Source organism: Dermacentor andersoni, chromosome 1, assembly GCF_023375885.2.
Source record: "Dermacentor andersoni chromosome 1, qqDerAnde1_hic_scaffold, whole genome shotgun sequence".
NCBI classification, from domain to species: domain Eukaryota; kingdom Metazoa; phylum Arthropoda; class Arachnida; order Ixodida; family Ixodidae; genus Dermacentor; species Dermacentor andersoni.
The window spans coordinates 188928851-188948789 of NC_092814.1; the positions used below are offsets into that span (position 1 = coordinate 188928851).

A 19939-nucleotide genomic window follows, 5' to 3' on the forward strand; every position below is an offset into this window, starting at 1 on the left:
ATTAAACGGGGCGTATGTGCGTGCGCTCTTAGCTTTGCAAAAATGCTGATAAATACATCTTGCAATCTACTTACAGCAGTGAACATGTAAACAGAGGACGTGTGAGGATATTTGTTGCTGCGCTGGAAACTACAAATGAATGCGATGTCAAGTTCTTGCGTGCGTTTCGTTTATTGTACTATGGCAGTATTATGATTGACCCCCACTTATCGCCTGCCTCTGTGTGTGGCCTGGCAGCTTTCCCGTTTGCTACTTACACGGCACGCGCCTGTAATAGGTTGCTCTCCAGGTTGATACAGGTTGCCATATGGCTGCTCTCCATGGCTTTTCTCGCCGTCGTTAAACGCCCCCGTTTCTCTGGCGACCTTTGAACCCCTTGCTCTCAATCTCGGTTTGTTAGCCGGGCCTCACTTGCTATCACTGCTTGCAACCTGTGCAAAGTGCCTCCTCCATAAGGTCGCAGCGCTGCGATATTATGCAATTACGCGTATTCTCTAGCGGGGCGCGACCCCGCAATGAGAGGGTTGCCCATGGTACGCCGTCTCCAAGGCTGTATCTCTGCAAAAAAAGCAGAACTCACTCAGACGCACTGGTAAATATATCTTTAGGTTAGGCCTCCCTAAGGTTCACCAGAGTCATTCAACCGGGCGCACTCGGACTCATGCAGACTCACCATGAGCAGTACCAACCAGGCTAACGCGACTAATACGTACGAAAGTCTGACTCTGGCATTCTCAATCAGACCCACGGGCTCACGGACCCGTACACACTCAGGCTGACTCATATTCGCGACGAAATTACAGATGCACCCATGCTCACAGAATCGTGCAGCTCAGACTTACCCGCAGTAATGAAATCACCTACTCACCTAGAGCAGTTTTGCAGACTCAGGATCCAGTGACTCAGATCGACAGGCTGATAGGTCATAACTCATCCCGTCTTGTTATCCGTAACTCAAGGTGAGAGCAATTTCTCTCAGATCTATGTGCAATATCGTAACCACGTCGCGCAGTGTAAAAACAAATATACCGATCTAGCGTTTCTTGCACAGAGAAAGATCAGGAATTAGTGAACAAAAATTCAGTACTGGGTTTCTGGATGCTTTTATAGCATTCGGCATCATAAATCAACACATTCTTGTCAGGTTACATCATTGTAACATTCGTGGAAAATGTTTGTCGTTGCTCTCTTGCCACCCTCAGCAGGGCTTTCAATTTGTAGTCGGACTCTAGCTTGAGAAACCTTATCCGACATCCAGGAAGAAAAATATGGTGCGAAAAAGTCTGTATATAGAGAAATTGTTTGCATAAATGTGTCTAAGGAATACGGTGAATACAAGTTAGTATAGTTGCCGCTTGTACTGTCCACAAGTGTTAATTCGTTCGCGTTTCTTCGTGCCATATTCCATATTCCTTGTTCCACTTTGTAGACATCTTGGGACAATTATCGTGCATGACGCCTGTTGCAAATAACGTCCGAAAAGGAAGCCTACTAGGTTTATTCGAGTTTCTTTCACGATATTAAGGAAAATTTTATTATCAATCATTCCGCCAAATACATCATCTACGCCGACGACACTAGTTCGTGTTTATTTTTTATTTTTTTGGTCACGCATATGTGCTCACTATTCTAATTGGTCAAATCACGCACTAGCCTACATTCGCATTTGGGTACTCATTAAGAAATGTAAAAAAAAACGAAATAACTTTTGTTTCACACATGCAATAAAACTATTGAATATCCCGTTCTTGAGGTTATGTAGAAGGTATCGGATTCGCGCAGTCCTTTCGAGAAAAAAAAAGCAGCTTGTACGAGATCAGGGGTGAACAGAAACTGAGTAATAATGTAGTTTAGGAAGTACACTGACTTCTTTCGCCTCGCTTCATTTGAGCTTGTTTACATTGCATGTTAGTTATAACGTATACCTTCTTTGATGGATTATTGTGGTTAGACAGGGTGTTCCAACTATCACGCATCAAACATTAAAAATGTGCAAAGGCTATGTAGCTGGACAGCACCAAGGTAATGTTGTTTGCCGTCGCTTGCAGGTACTCATTATTTGTTGCATTCCGCCTAATTACATAATTAGCCCTAATTAATGAATTAGCTTCTCAAATATTATAATTAGATGAAAAGTGTCAATGAGAAAATTGTAGAGCAACATGAAAAACTCCCGATACAGGTTCCTTTTCCTCAATGCGTGCTACATAAAAGTGTATTTCGGAGCGTGAAGGAATCCCGCGAATACAAGCAAAATTGCCGCGCCACTGGCCGCTCGAAGCACTTCGCGTGTATTCGCGGGCTGCCTCGCGGGCTGCGCGCCAGTGCCGTTTGCTGGCACTGGCGCGCCACACTTCTCTTCTCAAAGGCCACGCGCAGGCTTCTCGGCAGTGCCACGAGATGGCGCAGCGTGTCCAGAAAAAGTGCGAGGGAGGAGCCCGGTTGCCGCATGACGAGTTTCTGAGCACTCGCACGCACCGGCGCGCCACGCATTTCGGGCCGATACGCTCGAGCCGCTCATCGCCGCAAGCCGCACCGCACGCGTGCGGTCGCGCGAAATATTGCACGTATCAAACACTTGTGCACAGATTTCGGTTTACAATGTGTAAGGTATACACTGTGTACACAGTGTAAATGGTAATTTGTGCACAAGTACTGGATACGTGCAATGTTTCGCGCGGCCGCAAGCGTGCGGTGCGGCTTGCGGCGATGGACGGCTCGAGCGTAAATCGGCCCTTCGGAAACCAAGCGCAGGCGTCGCGGCGGCGGCGGCGCTAGATGGCGCCGAGTGTTCCCAGGGAAGCGCTAAAGAGGGATCCCGCTGGCAGTACACAGCTCATTAATAACTCGTTTCGTTGGTGGCAATAAGTTATGTCTCCATATTGATTCAATGCGAAACACATTACCGTCGACAGTCGTCGTGAGATTGGTTCTGCCGAATATTCTTTTTTTTAAAATATATTGTAGTAGTTTGATTTGTTGCTATGCTTAAACCGGTACTTCTCATGGTCTTGCAAAATCTGCTATATCTGCGGTATCCTAGATTGCGAAAAACCCCGGTATAGCTAATTGCAGCATAAGTAAATAAATGAATAAATAAATAAATACGGTATGACAGAACCTACCCACCTACTGAGTCCGGCTGCGGCCTCTGATTTACGAATCTGTTTGTATTGTCAAAAAAAAAAGAAGAAACATGTGCTTCGTTACCAAGAGAGCTGGCCTTACTAGATAGAGGATGATATATGGAGATGGTTCCGGCCAGTAAGGACACGTCTTACGAGGTTTGTGAATCTGACCTTGTCACTTTGTAGGTGTTTTATGCTCGTCTTAATTTCTCTGGAGTAGCAAGCGAATGAGCCTGGCGATCTGTGTTTTCCCTTTCATGTCGCATGTCCACACAGTGCAGCGCTGGCTTGTGCCCCTGGCCGCAGTTCTCGGTTGCGCCGCGCTGCCTCCCGGCGCTGAGGCCATCGGGCCTTACGTGCCAACCTGGGACTCGCTGGACAGTCGGCCGTTGCCCGCGTGGTTCGACAAAGCCAAAGTGGGCATCTTCCTGCACTGGGGCGTCTTCGCGGTGCCAAGTTACACGTCCGAGTGGTTTTGGTGGTACTGGCAGGGCTGGGGCGATCCGCGGAACCCACAGCCTGCCAAGTTCATGGCCAAAAACTACTCGCCGGACTTCACCTACCCGGCCTTTGCGAAGGACTTCACGTGTGAATTCTTTGACCCGGACGAGTGGGCACGCATCTTCCAAGAATCCGGCGCGCGGTGAGGCGGAGCTGTTTTCCAAAATTTTGGCTTTACTTATTTATTTGAAATACTCTCAGTTCCTATCAGTTGGCGTGACAGAGAGAAATGGGTGCAACTGATGCCGTGATATGCAATGTTAGGCACCAAAGTCACTAGAGTAGCCTTCTGCGGTGTATGCAGACGTTTTCGATGTGTCAGCTTTTGTTCTGTTTATTTGTTAATTAGTGATTTGTTCTTTTGTCCCAGAGCGGCGTTTCGCGACGCGCCGCGCTCTCATGATGGGTCGCGCTTGCATCGACATTGGGAATTTCTTTGGCTATGTGAAGAGTTAGCTGAGGTTGTGACGGTGTGATGACCTTCCCAAACGTTGTAACGCGATTGCATTACCCTGAACGGTACACGGAGGTAATGTTCCGGAACAGCACGTCGTGTCCGGCCAAAACTATGTTACAACAGGCTTGTGAGCTCAGACGTATTACTTGACATTTCGGTGGCTGTATTCGTTGGTGGCTTTATTGGGGGTCAAGGAGAAGTAATACTCAACACTCACGTAGCCCACCTCACGCGAACGTGACTCTCGTTCCGGTCGGTGTCGGTGAGGCGGCTGCTGGCGGCAGGTTCTTGCGTGTGCACTGTTACGGTGTAGAATAGATAGTACGTTCTTCTTCTCCCAGTAGCGATATGCACTGCGGCACAAAAGCGCTCCGTGACAATAGCCTATCCGCCCACAGGGGAAGCCGCATGTGTTTTTACCAAAGTGAGAACGAATATCAGTGCAGATATGATGATACATTGCCTTGTTTCCTACAAGGTAATCCTCCTGAACGGTGGGTATAGGTGTGCATGTCCGATGAATGAATGAATTCTGGGGTTTTACGCACGAAAACCAGGATTTGATTATGAGGCATGCCGTGGTAGGGGACTCCAGATAAATTTTGACAACCAGAGGATCTTTAACGTGCCCCAAATGCACGGGACACGGGCGTGTTTACATTTCGCCTCCATCTAAGTGCGGCCGCCGACACCGGGATTCGATCCCGCGACTTCGTGCCTAGCAGCGCGACACCATAGCCGCTAAGCCACCGCGGCGGGTGTGCATGTTCGATGTAATGAAATATTGAAACATCTACATGCGACCTAACAGTAATGTAACAATGTCTGCACAATTTAAGCTTCTTGCATTCAAAGCACGAGACTACACTTCAAGCACTTCACCGCGCTCCGTAACTTTGGCTGCGCTGGGTTAACTTGGTGAAATGTAGTGTTTCGCATTAAACGCAGAACAGGGTCTATCAGGTTGCCGTGAGGCAACGGTTTACACCTTCTCGATGGTAATGGCGATGTAGCTCAGGTGGTGGTGTTGATGACGTATCTACAGGCGGGATTAGCCTGGCAGACCTGCAGATATATATATATAATATAATAATAAATATAATAATATAATATAATATATATATAATATATAATTAACACAACTTTGATAATTTACCATCCGACTTGGTTCCATACTCCCAGGTAAAGAATGCCAAGTCATGCTGGTGGAGTGAGCTAACCGAGTCACGGCCACATGGCATCCACTTTAGCTCCTCTGCCAGCGCCTTAAGCACTAACTTACGCCTCCAATAAAGTTTACTTCTCTTCCTTGATAATTTACCAGAATGTGCCAAATTACCCTACGCATTTATAACTTTACCCACACATCACCCCTGACATGCCAACATCCTTTCTAAATTTTATTGCGCACTAACCTCAGTGCTTCTCTCAGTAAGTTTTCGTCGTCATTTGGAGTGGACATCACATCGAAATAAACATGGTTCGAGCGGCCAATCGCGCGGCAATTTTTCATGTATTTGCGGGCTTCTTTCACGCTCGGAAAAACACTATTATGTAGCACGTATTGAGCAACAGAAAGCTGTATCGGGAGTTCTTGATATCGCTGTGCAATTTTCTCTTTGACACTTTTAATGTAATTATAATACTTGAGAAGTTAATTGATTAATTATGGCTAATTATCTAATTAGGCAGAATGCAAAAAATTAATTTCAGTATCTCCAAGCGACGGCAAACAACATTACCTATTACCTTGGTTCTCTCTAGCTACGTGACATTCGCATATTTTTAATGTTTGGCTCAAGTTACGAGGGACACCCTGTATAGCAGTGAGGGGCTATCGGCCAATGGCAAACAGCACATCCGAACAAGCTTTGTTGGTCAAAAGCGCAAGCGCCATGACTCGAGACGCCTTTGCAGAACAGTGAAAGTGTAGCATAGTCGTATGACACATGGGACCACCAGTCAAAGAACACGTAGACTCGCTGGAGTTACACTTGGCGTAATTATGAACTAGGGGTCCTGTTTGCAGCCGCTTTCAACGGCAATGGTGGCTCACATTTCTTAAATCCATAGTTCGTTTTTCTTGGGCAGGCAAGAGGCTGGCAGTACGTCAACCTAAATTCGTTAGCATTTGCCGCCACCAATACATTTTGTTTTAATTAAATGCTTCACATTTCAGAATCTGAACCCTAACAACTTGTAAGTATAGCTTGTATATCCAAGGCAGTTTGGCCACCAAGTCACATATAGTGATGTAAAAACATGCAATCTTACTGCGCAACTTTTTGTTGCACGAGGACGGTCTGCAATGGTAAAGACCTGTGGTACCACAAGACATTTTCTCATAGAGTGATTATGCATAACAAACGGACATGTTTGTTTGCGCCATCCGTAAAAAATGTAATGAAATTCCAATTAAAAATAAGTAATTGGCGTAGCATTTAGAGGATATGTTTACATATCTTTGTCACATGCTTATGACGCGCGTACGACCGCACCCACAGAGTATTCCGCCGTGCATAGGCGGAAAGTTTTCATTCATTTCTCCAGGGGGGAGGGTGGTCGGGGGGGGGGGGGGGCCCGACCAGCTTTCTGAACTAATATATATATATATATATATATATGTGTGTGTGTGTGTGTGTGTGTGTGTGTGTGTGTGTGTGTGTGTGTGTGTGTGTGTGTGTGTGTGTGTGTGTGTGTGTGTGTGTGTGTGTGTGTGTGTGTGTCTCACCTGTAGGAGAATATGAGAATTTACAAGACCTCATAGTACTAGGCAGTTCAGTTTCACAGCCTGAGTTCTTTCCCACCATCCAGAATCTGGCGTCTCTCGGTGGTGTAATCTTCCTTCCTGTAATTGTTGTATACTTGACTATCACTTATATTGCTTCGCCTTTCCGGCGAAACTGCAGTCGCTCTCTCCCTCTCTCTTTTCTTTTTCTGTGAGTCCGAGTATAAGCGCTGCTGCGCATGTCTGCTGTTGATTCTGATTTCGAGTGAATCTGGCTTGGCCTCATTTCGGTTACTGAGTGAATTATACAGGGTGCTCCAACTATCATGCACCAAGACTTTAAAAAAAAAAAAAACAGTAGCGTTATTCCAGCCGCCAGTAATTTTTTTTTACTGAGATTTATTTTGGTAATTACAATTAATTATCTAACTCGAGAAGTCCTGTCCTCATTACCAAAATGTCAAGGTGACATTTGTAGAAACCCCGAAATGCCATCTAACTGCGGTGTTTTCAGCGACGTACTAATTGCGTACAATTATTTCCGGCTGGCAAAGAAGCCTCATGAATTGAGAAACATACCACGTGACTGCGCTCCCACCCACATCATAAAGCAGTGCCCTCAAATAAGCTGATTGAAAGCTTCCGAACATTGCCTGTCGCAAACCCAAAGAGACAGCGCATCACCTTGATAATGGTACAGAAGAAACACCAAGAGCAGGTTTCACGTTTCGCAGCTACTCCTTCCTCTCATTTCTATGGCACATCCGTCACTCAAGGCCGACTGATCACATTGATAACAAAAGCCCCTTGATAACGTGGCCGAAGCACCGCTCTAACCACGCACAAAAAGCGAAATGCAATGGAATAGGCATGAAATGTTTCAAAATCCCGGCTCTGCTCGCACCGCATCGAAAGAGTGCGCGCGCAGCTATATTTCGCACCAGAAACCTGCTTCGGGCCAAATTAAAGTGGCGGTTTTATTTTTCATGAAAGTGTACGCATCCTGCAAAAACAGGTTCGTGGCAAAAAATAAAATCGAAACAAACAGACCTAGAAGCGGCCCATGTGTAGAGAAAAGGCAAAAACCGACACATTCAAAGAAAGAAAATATACAACTTCTAAATGAGCCGAATTGGCAATCGGGATGCTTGCTAAAATGAAAAATGAAAGAAGAAGAAAGAAAAACCAGAAAACATCAGATTTCAGTGTGCCCTTACTATATATGAATTCGTAAGCCCCATTGAACACCAGCTGCTGCATAGAGGACGTGTTCGAATAGCTCTCCTGCAGCTACGTAGTACTGAGTCCGCTTTATCACATCTTCAGTGGCTTTTTTCATGACCGACGCTGGGATTCTACGGCAGGCATCTGTTATCCTTGCCTTGAGCTAATCTGACGACCGTCTTGATCGTGTAAGCACGATCTTTCACATAACCCCAAAGAAAGAAATCGAATGGAGAGAGGTCAGGCCAATTTACAGGCCCGTGCCTTCCAATCTATTTCGCGTGAAAAGTCGCATCCAGCCAGTTTCGTGCGCGGTTGCTGTGTGCTGGTGCCCTATCTTGCTAATACCATATAAGTGAACCACGTGACAGCGGGATTTCGCTGATAATCTCATCAACCACTCCTTCAAGAATTTCGTCCACGTAACGCTGTCCAGTCAGTGTGTGACCGAAGATAGGACCGATTATAGCACTGGCGTAAATTCCGCACCACACATTGAACGACCACTGGTACTGGTGCCGGTTGCGCTTTACCTAGTGTGGATTGGAGTCACTTCAAGTCTGCATTATGCAAATTTACCTAATCGTTTTTCTGCGAAAATTGGCTTCATCTGTGCCCGTGATCTTGTTGAAAAACTACGGTATGGTATGGTATGAAGAACTTTATTTAGATCCTGAGGGATCAGTCTGGGACTGATGCGGGCCGCTCACACGTCGCTACAGAGAGGCCGAGCCCCTCTGCCGTCACACGGGCCCTCCGGACAGCCATGATTTGGTCCGCCAGCACTTCACTGTACAGCATCCGCTGCCACCACTGTTCACCTCGAGAACCATCACCGGCCAACGCCAAGCAGCGTCAAAGCATGTGTTCTAAATAGAGCAAACCCCCACACTTACTACAATAGACTGAAACCCCGCAGTCCGGATTAATTTTATTCATAATGACCGGGTTAGGGTACCTTCGTGTCTGCAGAAGCCTTAATGTAACCACCTGTGGCCTATTTAATTTAGAATGTGGCAGTGGGAATGCCCTGCGCACTAAGTAATAGTGCTTGGTGATTTCGTTGTAGGTTAACAGTTGGTCCCTGTACTCAGGAGCGCGAGATCCAGCCCGGTGACGGTGACGCATCGGTTTTTGTGAGGACCCAATTCAACAAATCTAGGCGATTCTACAGGTCCCTATCTTCCACGCATTGGTGCTGGTTAAGGTGGTACAGCTGAAAGGCCGTCATTTAGAATCCTCCAAACTGATGACTTGGAAATTGGTACCTAGGTGACCACGTCCCGCACGCTAGCATGAGGGTTTGAGGTCATAAATGGTAGAGCATCCGTACCTACGTTATGACTCAAAGATAGTCCTCCGCCGCTGTTTCTTGAAACTGCCGGTTCGTCTCAGGTTTTCATAATTTCTGATGGTAGTCGATGCGTTTGGTCTACCACCACACTTCCATGATTGATATATATTTGCGACCTTCCTCTTGTTGCCATTTGCAGCTCCCAAGGCAAGGATGATGTTTAGAAGAGTATAGGCTTGGGCTGGTTGGTAATACATAGTTACACTAGAAGCATAGCGCGGGAAGGACGATCGACAAAGACTAGACAGGACAAGCGCTTGTATTGTCTAGTCTTTGTCGATCGTCCGTCCCGCGCTATGCTTCTAGTGTAAGGATGATGTTTTCTTTCTACTCATTAGAGAAAGTCATGGCGACTGGGACGAAACAAAAAGCACCCTTAAACATTTGCACTGACGTTGTCAATTCGCTTTTGTGGTGATAGGTTTCGTGGCAAAAAAAAAAAAAGCCATCCGTGCACTTTATCTACACTAAGAAAACAGCTATCACAGCTTGTTTCCAACTAACACCAAACGCGACGTGTTACTTCGGCCAGGGCGCGGCAGGTGAGGCACTAGCTCGATCACGAGGCTTTTCTTTATTTCCTTTATTTCGTCCTGGTTAACTCAGAGGGAGCATGTTCGAGGGCGCTGCTTTATGATGAGGGTTATACAGGAACACTAATGCAGGTGGGAGCGCAGTCACGTTGTATTCTCCATATTTCGCAGGGCTTATTTATCAACAGTAAAGAAATAGTACGCAATTAGTACGTCGCTGAAAATACCGCAGTCAGATGTCCATTGGCTATGCCTCTAAATGCCTAATTGACACTTTAATAATTAGGAAACTATGTCTCGAGTTAGATAATTGATTACGATGACTTAATTAAATCTCAGTAACGAAAAAACTACTGGCTGCTACTCCACTGTACTGGAAACAATATGCACTAGATTTTCCTCGAGTAACGCATTGCTCCTTTTTAAATCTTGGTGAATGATAGTTCATCGGGATACCCTGTATATATTTATGACCTCTGCATGCAAGTGACGATGTTTCAATCCCTAATTAATGTTATTAAATATAAGAAATATTTTTTATGAGTCGTTAGCATTGTTTACTGGAAAGAGCAGCAAATACTGAGACACACATCATTCACGTGCATTTCACACTCCGTTGATAAAAGACTCTGCCGAAGGGGTCACTGAAGTCTATAGGTTTTTTTCAGGGTCAAGAAACCACGCAAAGCAATTTAAAGAGAGGTGAACATACACCAACATATTCATTCTCTAAGCATAGGCTATCCATACCTTTAGAAATAATTGTTAATTGGCTACCTCCTTCTCTTTCAAAAATATAATGAAATTTGTCCTGTGTATATATTTAAATATATAAATTTAAAACAATGTTGAAGTGAGAAAATACAGATGAGGCAGCCGCCACAGGTGCTTCTAATCAGCTTGGCCTCCTATTGTCAGGATTTGCAGAGATAAAGCAAAAGTATGAATTAAAAGCCATGCACGTCCGCGCCAACATTGATGTAGTAAGCTATTAGCCACAATAAAATTTTAAGTGAAAAGGTTGAGGCAAGCCAAAGGAACCTGAAATGATGTGGGTGAAAAAGCTCTAGTTATGACACTTTAGGTGTATGGGGGGGGAGGGGGGGAGGTAGGCTTCGGCATCGCTGGGGAGGAGGCTCTGCCTCCCCCCCCCCCCCACCCGGAAAACTCCGGAGGGGGCTCCGGCCCCGGAGCCCCACCGTAGTCGGCACCTATGCATCAGTGAATGATATGTAAGGGCCCCAACACATTCCCTTGTATGGAATAGTGAAAACTCGTCGCTGCGCTTGCAGCATCCACACGGCAGCCACGAAAGTGAACAGCGTGCATATGCGTTAGGCGTGCGCTTTACAGCACAATGGAAGCCTTGCAATAGGTGTTGTACCAGAACACCTGCTTGAGTGTGGTGTGTTTTTTAAGAGCATACAGCAGATATTGTCGAAATAAGGCCCGTCAAATCTCGCTTTCCTTGGCAGGTACGTTGTTCTCACCACAAAGCATCACGAAGGATTCACTTTGTGGCCGTCAAACGTGAGCTTCAGCTGGAATGCGATGGACGTTGGGCCAAAGAGAGACTTAGTGGGTATGTTTTTTTTTTTCTTTTTTAACGAGGTTTGACTCTGATGTTGGGAATGGTAAATACGCATTACAACTTATGACGAGCTTTTGCAGCCGGAAGAAAATGTTAATTAACGCAATTAACGCAATCGATAATTAACGCAGACCTGTGTTGGACCCCCTTTGAATGCGGAGTTTGTGAATTGGGCTATTTAAATCATTACCAGCTTGGAAGGTATACGGCTCTGCTCGCCAACGTCATCTCAGCCAGGAACAATAGTGCAACTTCCTCTGTTGCACCAGCTTTGTGAATCCACCGGGAAAAGGATGAGTCCGACGCATATCCATGCTAGAACAATATAACTGTTACAACAATTTTTCTCGCCTTGCGCTGAAATTTGAGGATTTCGCCATTAACCTGCATATCTTTCGCACAGGTACCAACGGCCGCGTGCCCTACGACAGTGCAAATATGAAGCCATACACGTCAGTAGGAATTTGTACGGGCTTCGCGAATGCAGAGCCCTCGGTCCTAAGGCCGAAAGCCGGTAGCTAGAATATCACGACACGTCTTTATGGTGGCTTTGCTTCCAAGCGCGTTAGCCTCGAAACCTTAGCGACAGATAGTACTCGTATCAAGACATACCTATGACGCGGCGTAGACGGAACTAGTTGGCAGTCATTTATTCGCAATATAAACTGCTATAATCATTAAGCGTGTTTGTGTGGACGATTGACATCACAGCACTATATGCATTGACGAAACCGGCGTCTTTCACAGGCCCGTCAGGCGAACTGTCGTGGAGTTTGTTCCTCGTAAAAATAGCGAAAAAGTCGACCCGACTAAGCGAGTAGTAGCGATGTTTGCGCATTGACGCATGATCGATGGACGATGCAGAGATAGAAAATCTACTTAATATACATTTCCAGATAGTTACTGTATAGGGTGAGAATTGCACGCCTCCGTTATACCTGGTTGTACGGAGTCTGGCGCGCTGCCGTGCTGGCCATATCCCGCCTCCTCAATCGTGTCAGTGCAAAATAACTGTAGACTCCGCACTGCCACTCGAACGCTCTTGCATGTATCATCCTTTAGCGGGTGCTTGGAATAAGAAGCCGATCTTTTTCGCAGGGGACCTGGCCAAAGCGATTCGGTCAAAGACGGATCTTGTGTTCGGCGTTTACCATTCTCTGTTCGAATGGTTCAATCCTCTGTTTCTCCTGGACAAAAGTAACAACTTTACCACCAGCTATTTTTCGGAGGTGAGCCACCGAATTAAACTTTCGTTCACGTTTCCCAGCTCTCTTTCTTTTTCCCCTTTTTGGCACGTTATCGGCACAGTCATGCTTTTTCATAGAAAGGCATGCAGCTTGCTGAGGTTTGTGTTTGTTCCCACGATCGTGCGGTCGTGCGATTTTGCGCGCTGTGCACAAGGAAACATGACTAGTGGTATAATTCAGTGCTACACGAATACTGAGGCAGAACAAGCGGATGGCAGAGCGTGATCACGCGCTGGAACATGGTAGGAAATGGCATGGTTTCGGTACCTGCGCACGTGACCGCACGACCGTGGGAACAAGCAGACGAAGCGGAAGTATATCTCTCTTGCTTCGGTGCGAAGTAAAACAAAAAACACACATACATTCCGTTTGTGCGTTTTATTATTTCTCTAAAGTTCAATTCGTTAATTCAAGCAACAGATCGCACAGATAACAGATGTCTTGAATGATTTTCGAACTCACCTGTCACCACGAGCGACGTCACACTGCGGACACCAGTACGTAGGCGCAGGCATACGAGTACGTCATTCTCCGGCTTGGAGCGCGGCGGCCGCGAGGAGAAGGAAGAACGGCGTTCGGTTTGAAATTTGAGATCTTTCCGCCACGCGTAGCGATGTAATACTTTGCAGACACGATCGTTATCGCGCAATGTATGCTCTGCGCTTATCAGCTCAAAATGGCCAGACCTGGTGAGGGGCGCTTTGAGGATTTTAGTTATGTCATTTTACGTGCCAAACACACGATATTATTATAAAGCACGCCGTAGTGGGGGACTCCGGATTAATTTAGACCAGCTGGGAGTTCTTTAACGTGCACCTAAATCTAAGTACACGAGCGTTTTTTTTTTTTTCATTGCGCCCCATCGAGATGCGTCCCTCGCTGGCCGAGATCGAAACCGCGACCTCGAGCTCAGCAGTGCAATAGTATAGCCGCTGGGCTATCATGGTGAGTGAGTGAGTGAGTGAGTGAGTGAGTGAGTGAGTGAGTGAGTGAGTGAGTGAGTGAGTGAGTGAGTGAGTGAGTGAGTGAGTGAGTGAGTGAGTGAAAACGTTATTGAACTCTAGGAATTGTGTTCTTCTGCGGCCGGGGCAGGCTCTTCAGGGGAGTCTTCATTTTGGAGGCATGGTTTAGACAACTTGGTCTATTTGTTCCTTTTTTTTTAGTTCCTGACAGACTTTCTCTTGGAGTATCCTCTCTTCCTGGATGAATTTGTAATTCTTTGAATGCGATTTTGTGGGCAAATTCTCCGTACGTTATTTTCCATTCATTTCTTCCTCGAACATTCTTGTCTTTAGTAAGAATTAAGCCTGTTTGCTAATACCATCAGAATTTTGGCCAATTCCCCCGCAGTGTGTATGCCGCCTCACAAGTGAAGGATAAACAAACCAAACCAATGTTTTTTCAGAAAATGGAGGTGGCCCGGCATTCTGAAGTTTCAATTATAAAGCTGCGCTGCCGTATCCCATCGCTTAATTTTACAGCGAAGCTGTATATGGCTAGCCGATTCGTCCGTCCGTCCGTCTGTCGGTCGCCTGTGCGCCGAAAACTCCTCCGGCGCAACCCCATACGCATGCGTGAAAATAAAGAGAGTGAGAGAGAGAGGGGCACGCGATTAGCCAACACCACCAAGATAGCACAAGGCCTGTCGACTCCGATCCATGACGACACGCTACCTGGCCCGAAATTTCCATTGGCAAGGCTGGCGGGATGAAAGCGCGCTTTCATCCCGCCAGGGCAACAGTGATTTTGTCGTCACCGCGGTGACGACAAAATCACTGTTGCCTACTCGGGAGCACCCTCATTAGATTCATGGCAGTCGGGCCAGGTTACATGATGTCATAGATAAGAGTGAAAAGTCCTTGTGCTATCCAGGTGGTGTTGGATTAGATACGCTAGTAGTGACGTCGTTGCTCTCCGTCGCAGCCGCGTGCGCGCGCAGCAGTTTCTCTCCGGCTCCTAAATGGGTAGGCCACGCGTCATACGCACTCCTTAGGAGGAGGCAACTTTCGATGAGCAACGCCGCGAGCAGAACCGGAAACGAGCTCGTCTACGCCGTCCCAATGCTGCAGCCCGGGCACAAGAGTAGGCTCGTGCAGCCGAGCGCCAGCAGCAACTGCATACTGACGATCTGGCAGCCTACCAAGCCGTCGTTTAATGAACAATCGGGATTAACCCGTCGATAAACGCCGGGGCCGCACGTTTCAGCTTCGCTAGTTAACCATCTGTACGGAGTGCTTGGGCGGTTATTTTGTTTTAAACAGCACTGTTAGTCGCCAACGCCGTTCTTTACTTGCACAAATCGGGTCTCGCTGTATCCCTTATACAGCTTCATTCCGACTATGGAATAAGCCGGAATGAATTGATCACTTTTTTATCGTGCAGACTGTTTTCCGCTAACAACAAAAAACAAAACCAAAAAACTTTAGGGAGTGGGGCTTCGTGATCTCGGGCTGACTTTATGCAGTTCTGTGGTACTCTCTCTTGGACAATCGGTATTGGGATACATTCACAGGAACGTTTCACGAGCCATATTACCTATGCGATAGAAAATGATTACCCCATTAACGTTTCCCATTTCTTTCATGATTAATTTACTTATCATTCATTAAATTATAAAATTCAAATAGGAAAAGAACAAAGTCATACTTCTAATACTACTTCTACTAATATTATTATTATTAAAAATTTAAGTTATCCTTCACCTCATCCCTACCATTACACCTCTACATCCCTACCCTGTCATTATTATTTTAAGTTATTTCTACTTATTCCAATTTGTGCACGGCTGACAGCATTCTTACAAATTATTTTTTTATTTATGATATGTTTCTTTAATATATTCGTTTACATATACCTTTGTTCGTTTATCATACCACCAAGTTCGTGGCTTATCCCGCACAGTGTTTGTGATATTGTACAAGGCACATGTCATCATCAGCATCATGGGAGGACAGCTTGCTGGCGTCGCAGTGAGTTCAGAGCCGAACGAATCATTGAACTCTGCTGGCTTTTTTTTTTTCTTTCGTTATACATGATGTGTTTCGGCGGTGGCAGTACGGTGTGTCGCTATACGCTGCTTGAATAGTAACCGCATTTACGTCGACAGTCATCGCAAGATGCGCTCTGCTGTATTTTTTCAGCTTCTTTTGTTCACTATGCTTTCCCATGTTCCGTTAGACTTGAGAATCGGTGAAAAACGTTGCATTTGGCGACGCTTAGATATTGAGAAAATCGGATGATTGTACGAGACCGGCGTGATTCAACAGCATCAGCGTTGTTTTACGAGAGTCTGTGGCTATATGAACCAGATTCACACCGCCTATAAACATTTGGTGCTTTAAAATGTCTAAGCTCTAGCACCAAAGCGTCTTCCCAGGGTAAGGTGCCGTCAGAAACGTCGCAAACAAACTAGCAATTGTTGACGCAATTTCTTTTGTTAAGAGTTCGGCAGCACCCCCCCCCCCCCCCCGAATCCTCACAAGAGCACATAATAATTCAAGCTATATGTCGGTATAATATGTTACGCTTCTATTCCAATGCTAATCCTTTTCGCGCCTAGTCACTGGAATGAGTTATACGCTTTCACGGTGATCAGGTCGCCTTGAACGGTGGTTGATAAGAAATGTATAGAATCGAGTGAAAGGCGATCCTTACGTTGTACCAAGCGTAATTTTTCGCACTTGAAGATTCGTCCCAGTGCGGCGTATTTTTACCCATTGTATAGGAGAGATGAAATATGGACGAGCTGATATATCGATGTATGCGAAAGAAAGACAGCGCAAACTACAACGAATGATAAAAAGTGGTGTAGCCTTTCGGCTACCCTTCTAAATGCATAGTGACGTCCTCCCTTTCCGTCACATTTCATGGCCTTTCTGTGAAGGCAGAAAAATGAACTACGTACGTAAAGGGGAAAAAACTGCATCCGGTGTTCCTGAACATGCTCCACAACATTTTCATGTAAAACATATGCCCTAAAGCTAGTAAAATTAACATAATCGACGCCAACTAATTAGCTAATTAAGCGCACTACAAAGAATATTTATAGTTTCTCAAGACGACCTCCTATAGCCACAGCCATCTGCAATGTACCACTTTTTCTTTAAGGTTTGTTTCAGCAGCGTGAATCATATTGTACGTACAAAAAGAGGTCCTGGGATCAAAGACCGAACGGAAGACCTGCTTAACAACACATTTGAGAACCTCAAAGGAAATAGCAGTTATAATACACATAAAATAGTGCGACGCTGTACTCAAAAGTGAAAGAAGATACAGAGGGAAATTTTTGAAACAAATAAAACCTCAGATGAAATTTTAACTCGGTAATGTCAAATATACGCAGACTCATCCCACCATGAATGATCAGTTTTTTTAAACAACGAACTTAATAAGAGAGAAATAAACGCTGCTCGGGCTTTTCGATTTTGTCCGACTGAGTCCTGGTCGTATGCGGCGTTTGAAAAATTCCATACACCGTTTCTCCCTCGTTCCTTTTACGTCTTGTCAAGAAGTGAGTAATAAACGTTTCATTCATTTACTCGTTACAGAGATATGCCCTGCAGAAATGTCGTGGCAAGGTTACTTGCTAATTTTCTTGGCGTTGAATTCTGGCGCAGGCATTAAGACGTTCTCTGTTGAACGTGTAGAACTAACGGTGAGGAAACTTGCTGGCTATTACTTCAACAATCGGATTTGTATAACGTAGTAAGCAATGGGAAATGATTAAGCTTCTATGTAATAATTCCTTAGTAATGACACTGCATTCAATGGTGTTACGAGTGTTACGAGTCTAATGGCTTGATTTTTGAGTGTATAATCACGGATTGCTGCACCTGGGGCGGTATTCTCTCTAGCGATCACTTTCAGAGATATTTTCACTTTCGAAAGATTTCGCGTGATTACCGCCGGATGCGTCGGCGTCTGCGAGCGACAGCGTTCCTGGCACGCTGTCTTTGCTCAGTTGGCACAGTGCCGGAACGCTAGACTATCGCTGGACGCTGCACGCGTCCGGCGCCAGTCCCGTAAAATCTCGCGAAAGTATCTGCGAAAGTGATCGCGCGTGAATAGCGCCCTTGTATTGAGCCTACAGCTGCAGATGACGCCAAAGCGAAAAGACGCCAGTATATTTCGTAAGCACCATTTTACAGTTACTTCCCCATTTACGCTTTTTACTGCCTCAGTCTCGTTTCCGCTTGTACGCCACTGATTAGAGGGCCCATAAACGAAGTGGCGAGGTTGAACTGTGGCAGCTACGTGAGGGAGTCTCCTTCCTCATCTAACTTCGAATCTTTTCGTGGCGTCCTATTTGCAAGATTTTGTCGGGCGTAGTGTGCACACTAACTTTATTAGTTGTAGTTGTAAGGACCATGCACATCATACATCGTGCTTGATCAGCGACTGCAAAATCGGCTATAATAAATTTTGGTGTGCAGAAGGCGTCGCGATGTCTTCTTGCCTACTGCGGGTTTTCATGAGAAATTTCGGGAGGTACGAATCTTGATGATGTTGTTTCACACGAGTTCAGGCGACGACTGAACAAGAACAAAATTTTCCAGTGACCATCCGTATGGACTGTTTTACCTGCCAACAAAGACGGTCTTTCTTGTCTTTTTTTTTTTACTGGACTGTATGGTGGCTTGCATAAAAATACGCTTGTCCTGGCTTCACCTTCTTAAAGGCGTGTTACCACTCCAGAAATAATTCTAACATCGTTGATGAAAACAGACCACATGGTATTGGAATCAATTCAGAGGTCAAAGTACGGATTTGCACGCGAGTTGTGCATAATTTTGGATACAAGCGGATACACGTGGACATGGGTGGAGCGATACAGGCGAATAGAGGCGCAGAGGAGGGGCGCACACGCAAAAAAAGGAAGAACATCATTCCGACATCCAATCCCCTCCTTATTATATATATATATATATATATATATATATACAGGCCGCCATTGGAATATGAACCTGGCAACGTTTAACGCTAGAACGTTATCTAGTGAGGCGAGTCTAGCAGTGCTATTGGAGGAATTAGAGGGCAGTAAATGGGATATAATAGGGCTCAGTGAAGTTAGGAGGCGAAAAGAAGCATATACAGTGCTAAAAAGCGGGCACGTCCTGTGCTACCGGGGCTTAGCAGAGAGACGAGAAGTAGGAGTCGGATTCCTGATTAATAAGAACATAGCTGGTAACATACAGGAATTCTATAGCATTAACGAGAGGGTGGCATGTCTTGTTGTGAAACTTAATAAGAGGTACAAAATGAAGGTTGTACAGGTCTACGCCCCTACATCTAGTCATGATGACCAGGAAGTCGAAAGCTTCTATGAAGACGTGGAATCGGCGATGGGTAAAGTCAAAACAAAATACAGTATACTGATGGGCGATTTCATTGCCAGGGTAGGCAAGAAGCAGGCCGGAGACAAGTCAGTGGGGGAATATGGCAGAGGCTCTAGGAATAGCAGAGGAGAGTTATTAGTAGAGTTTGCAGAACAGAATAATATGCGGATAATGAATACCTTTTTCCGCAAGCGGGTTGGCCGAATGGTGAGACTAGAAATGAAATCGACTTCATACTCTGCGCGAACCCTGGCATCATACAAGATGTAGACGTGCTCGGCAAGGTGCGCTGCAGTGACCATAGGATGGTAAGAACTCGAATTAGCCTTGACTTGAGGAGGGAACGGAAGAAACTGGTACATAAGAAGCCAATCAATGAGTTAGCGGTAAGAGGGAAACTAGAGGAATTCCGGATCAAGCTACAGAACAGGTATTCGGCTTTAACCCAGGAAGAGGACCATAGTGTTGAAGCAATGAACGACAGTCTTATGGGCATCATTAAGGAGTGCGCAATAGAAGTCGGTGGTAACGCCGTTAAACAGGAAACCAGTAAGCTATCGCAGGAGACGAAAGATCTGCTCAAGAAACGCCAATGTATGAAAGCCTCTAACCCTACAGCTAGAATAGAACTGGCAGAACTTTCTAAGTTAATCAACAAGCGTAAGACAGCGGACATAAGGAACTATAATATGGATAGAATTGAACAGGCTCTCAGGAACGGAGGAAGCCTAAAAGCAGTGAAGAAGAAACTAGGAATAGGCAAGAATCAGATGTGTGCGTTAAGAGACAAAGCCGGCAATATCGTTACTAATATGAATGAGATAGTTCAAGTGGCTGAAGA

The 19939-nt window shown here is 45.6% G+C and overlaps 1 protein-coding gene across 1 annotated transcript in view; it reads left to right on the forward strand.

Annotated features, from left to right (window-relative positions):
- The window catches only part of LOC126547388 (alpha-L-fucosidase-like), a 53976-nt gene that overhangs the window by 23882 nt on the left and 10155 nt on the right, over positions 1-19939 (forward strand). The window contains exons 2-4 of the mRNA XM_050195375.3: positions 3405-3771; positions 11401-11507; positions 12615-12745. Of these exons, the coding sequence (XP_050051332.1) occupies positions 3405-3771; positions 11401-11507; positions 12615-12745 (605 nt within the window). The remainder of the gene's footprint in view (positions 1-3404; positions 3772-11400; positions 11508-12614; positions 12746-19939) is intronic.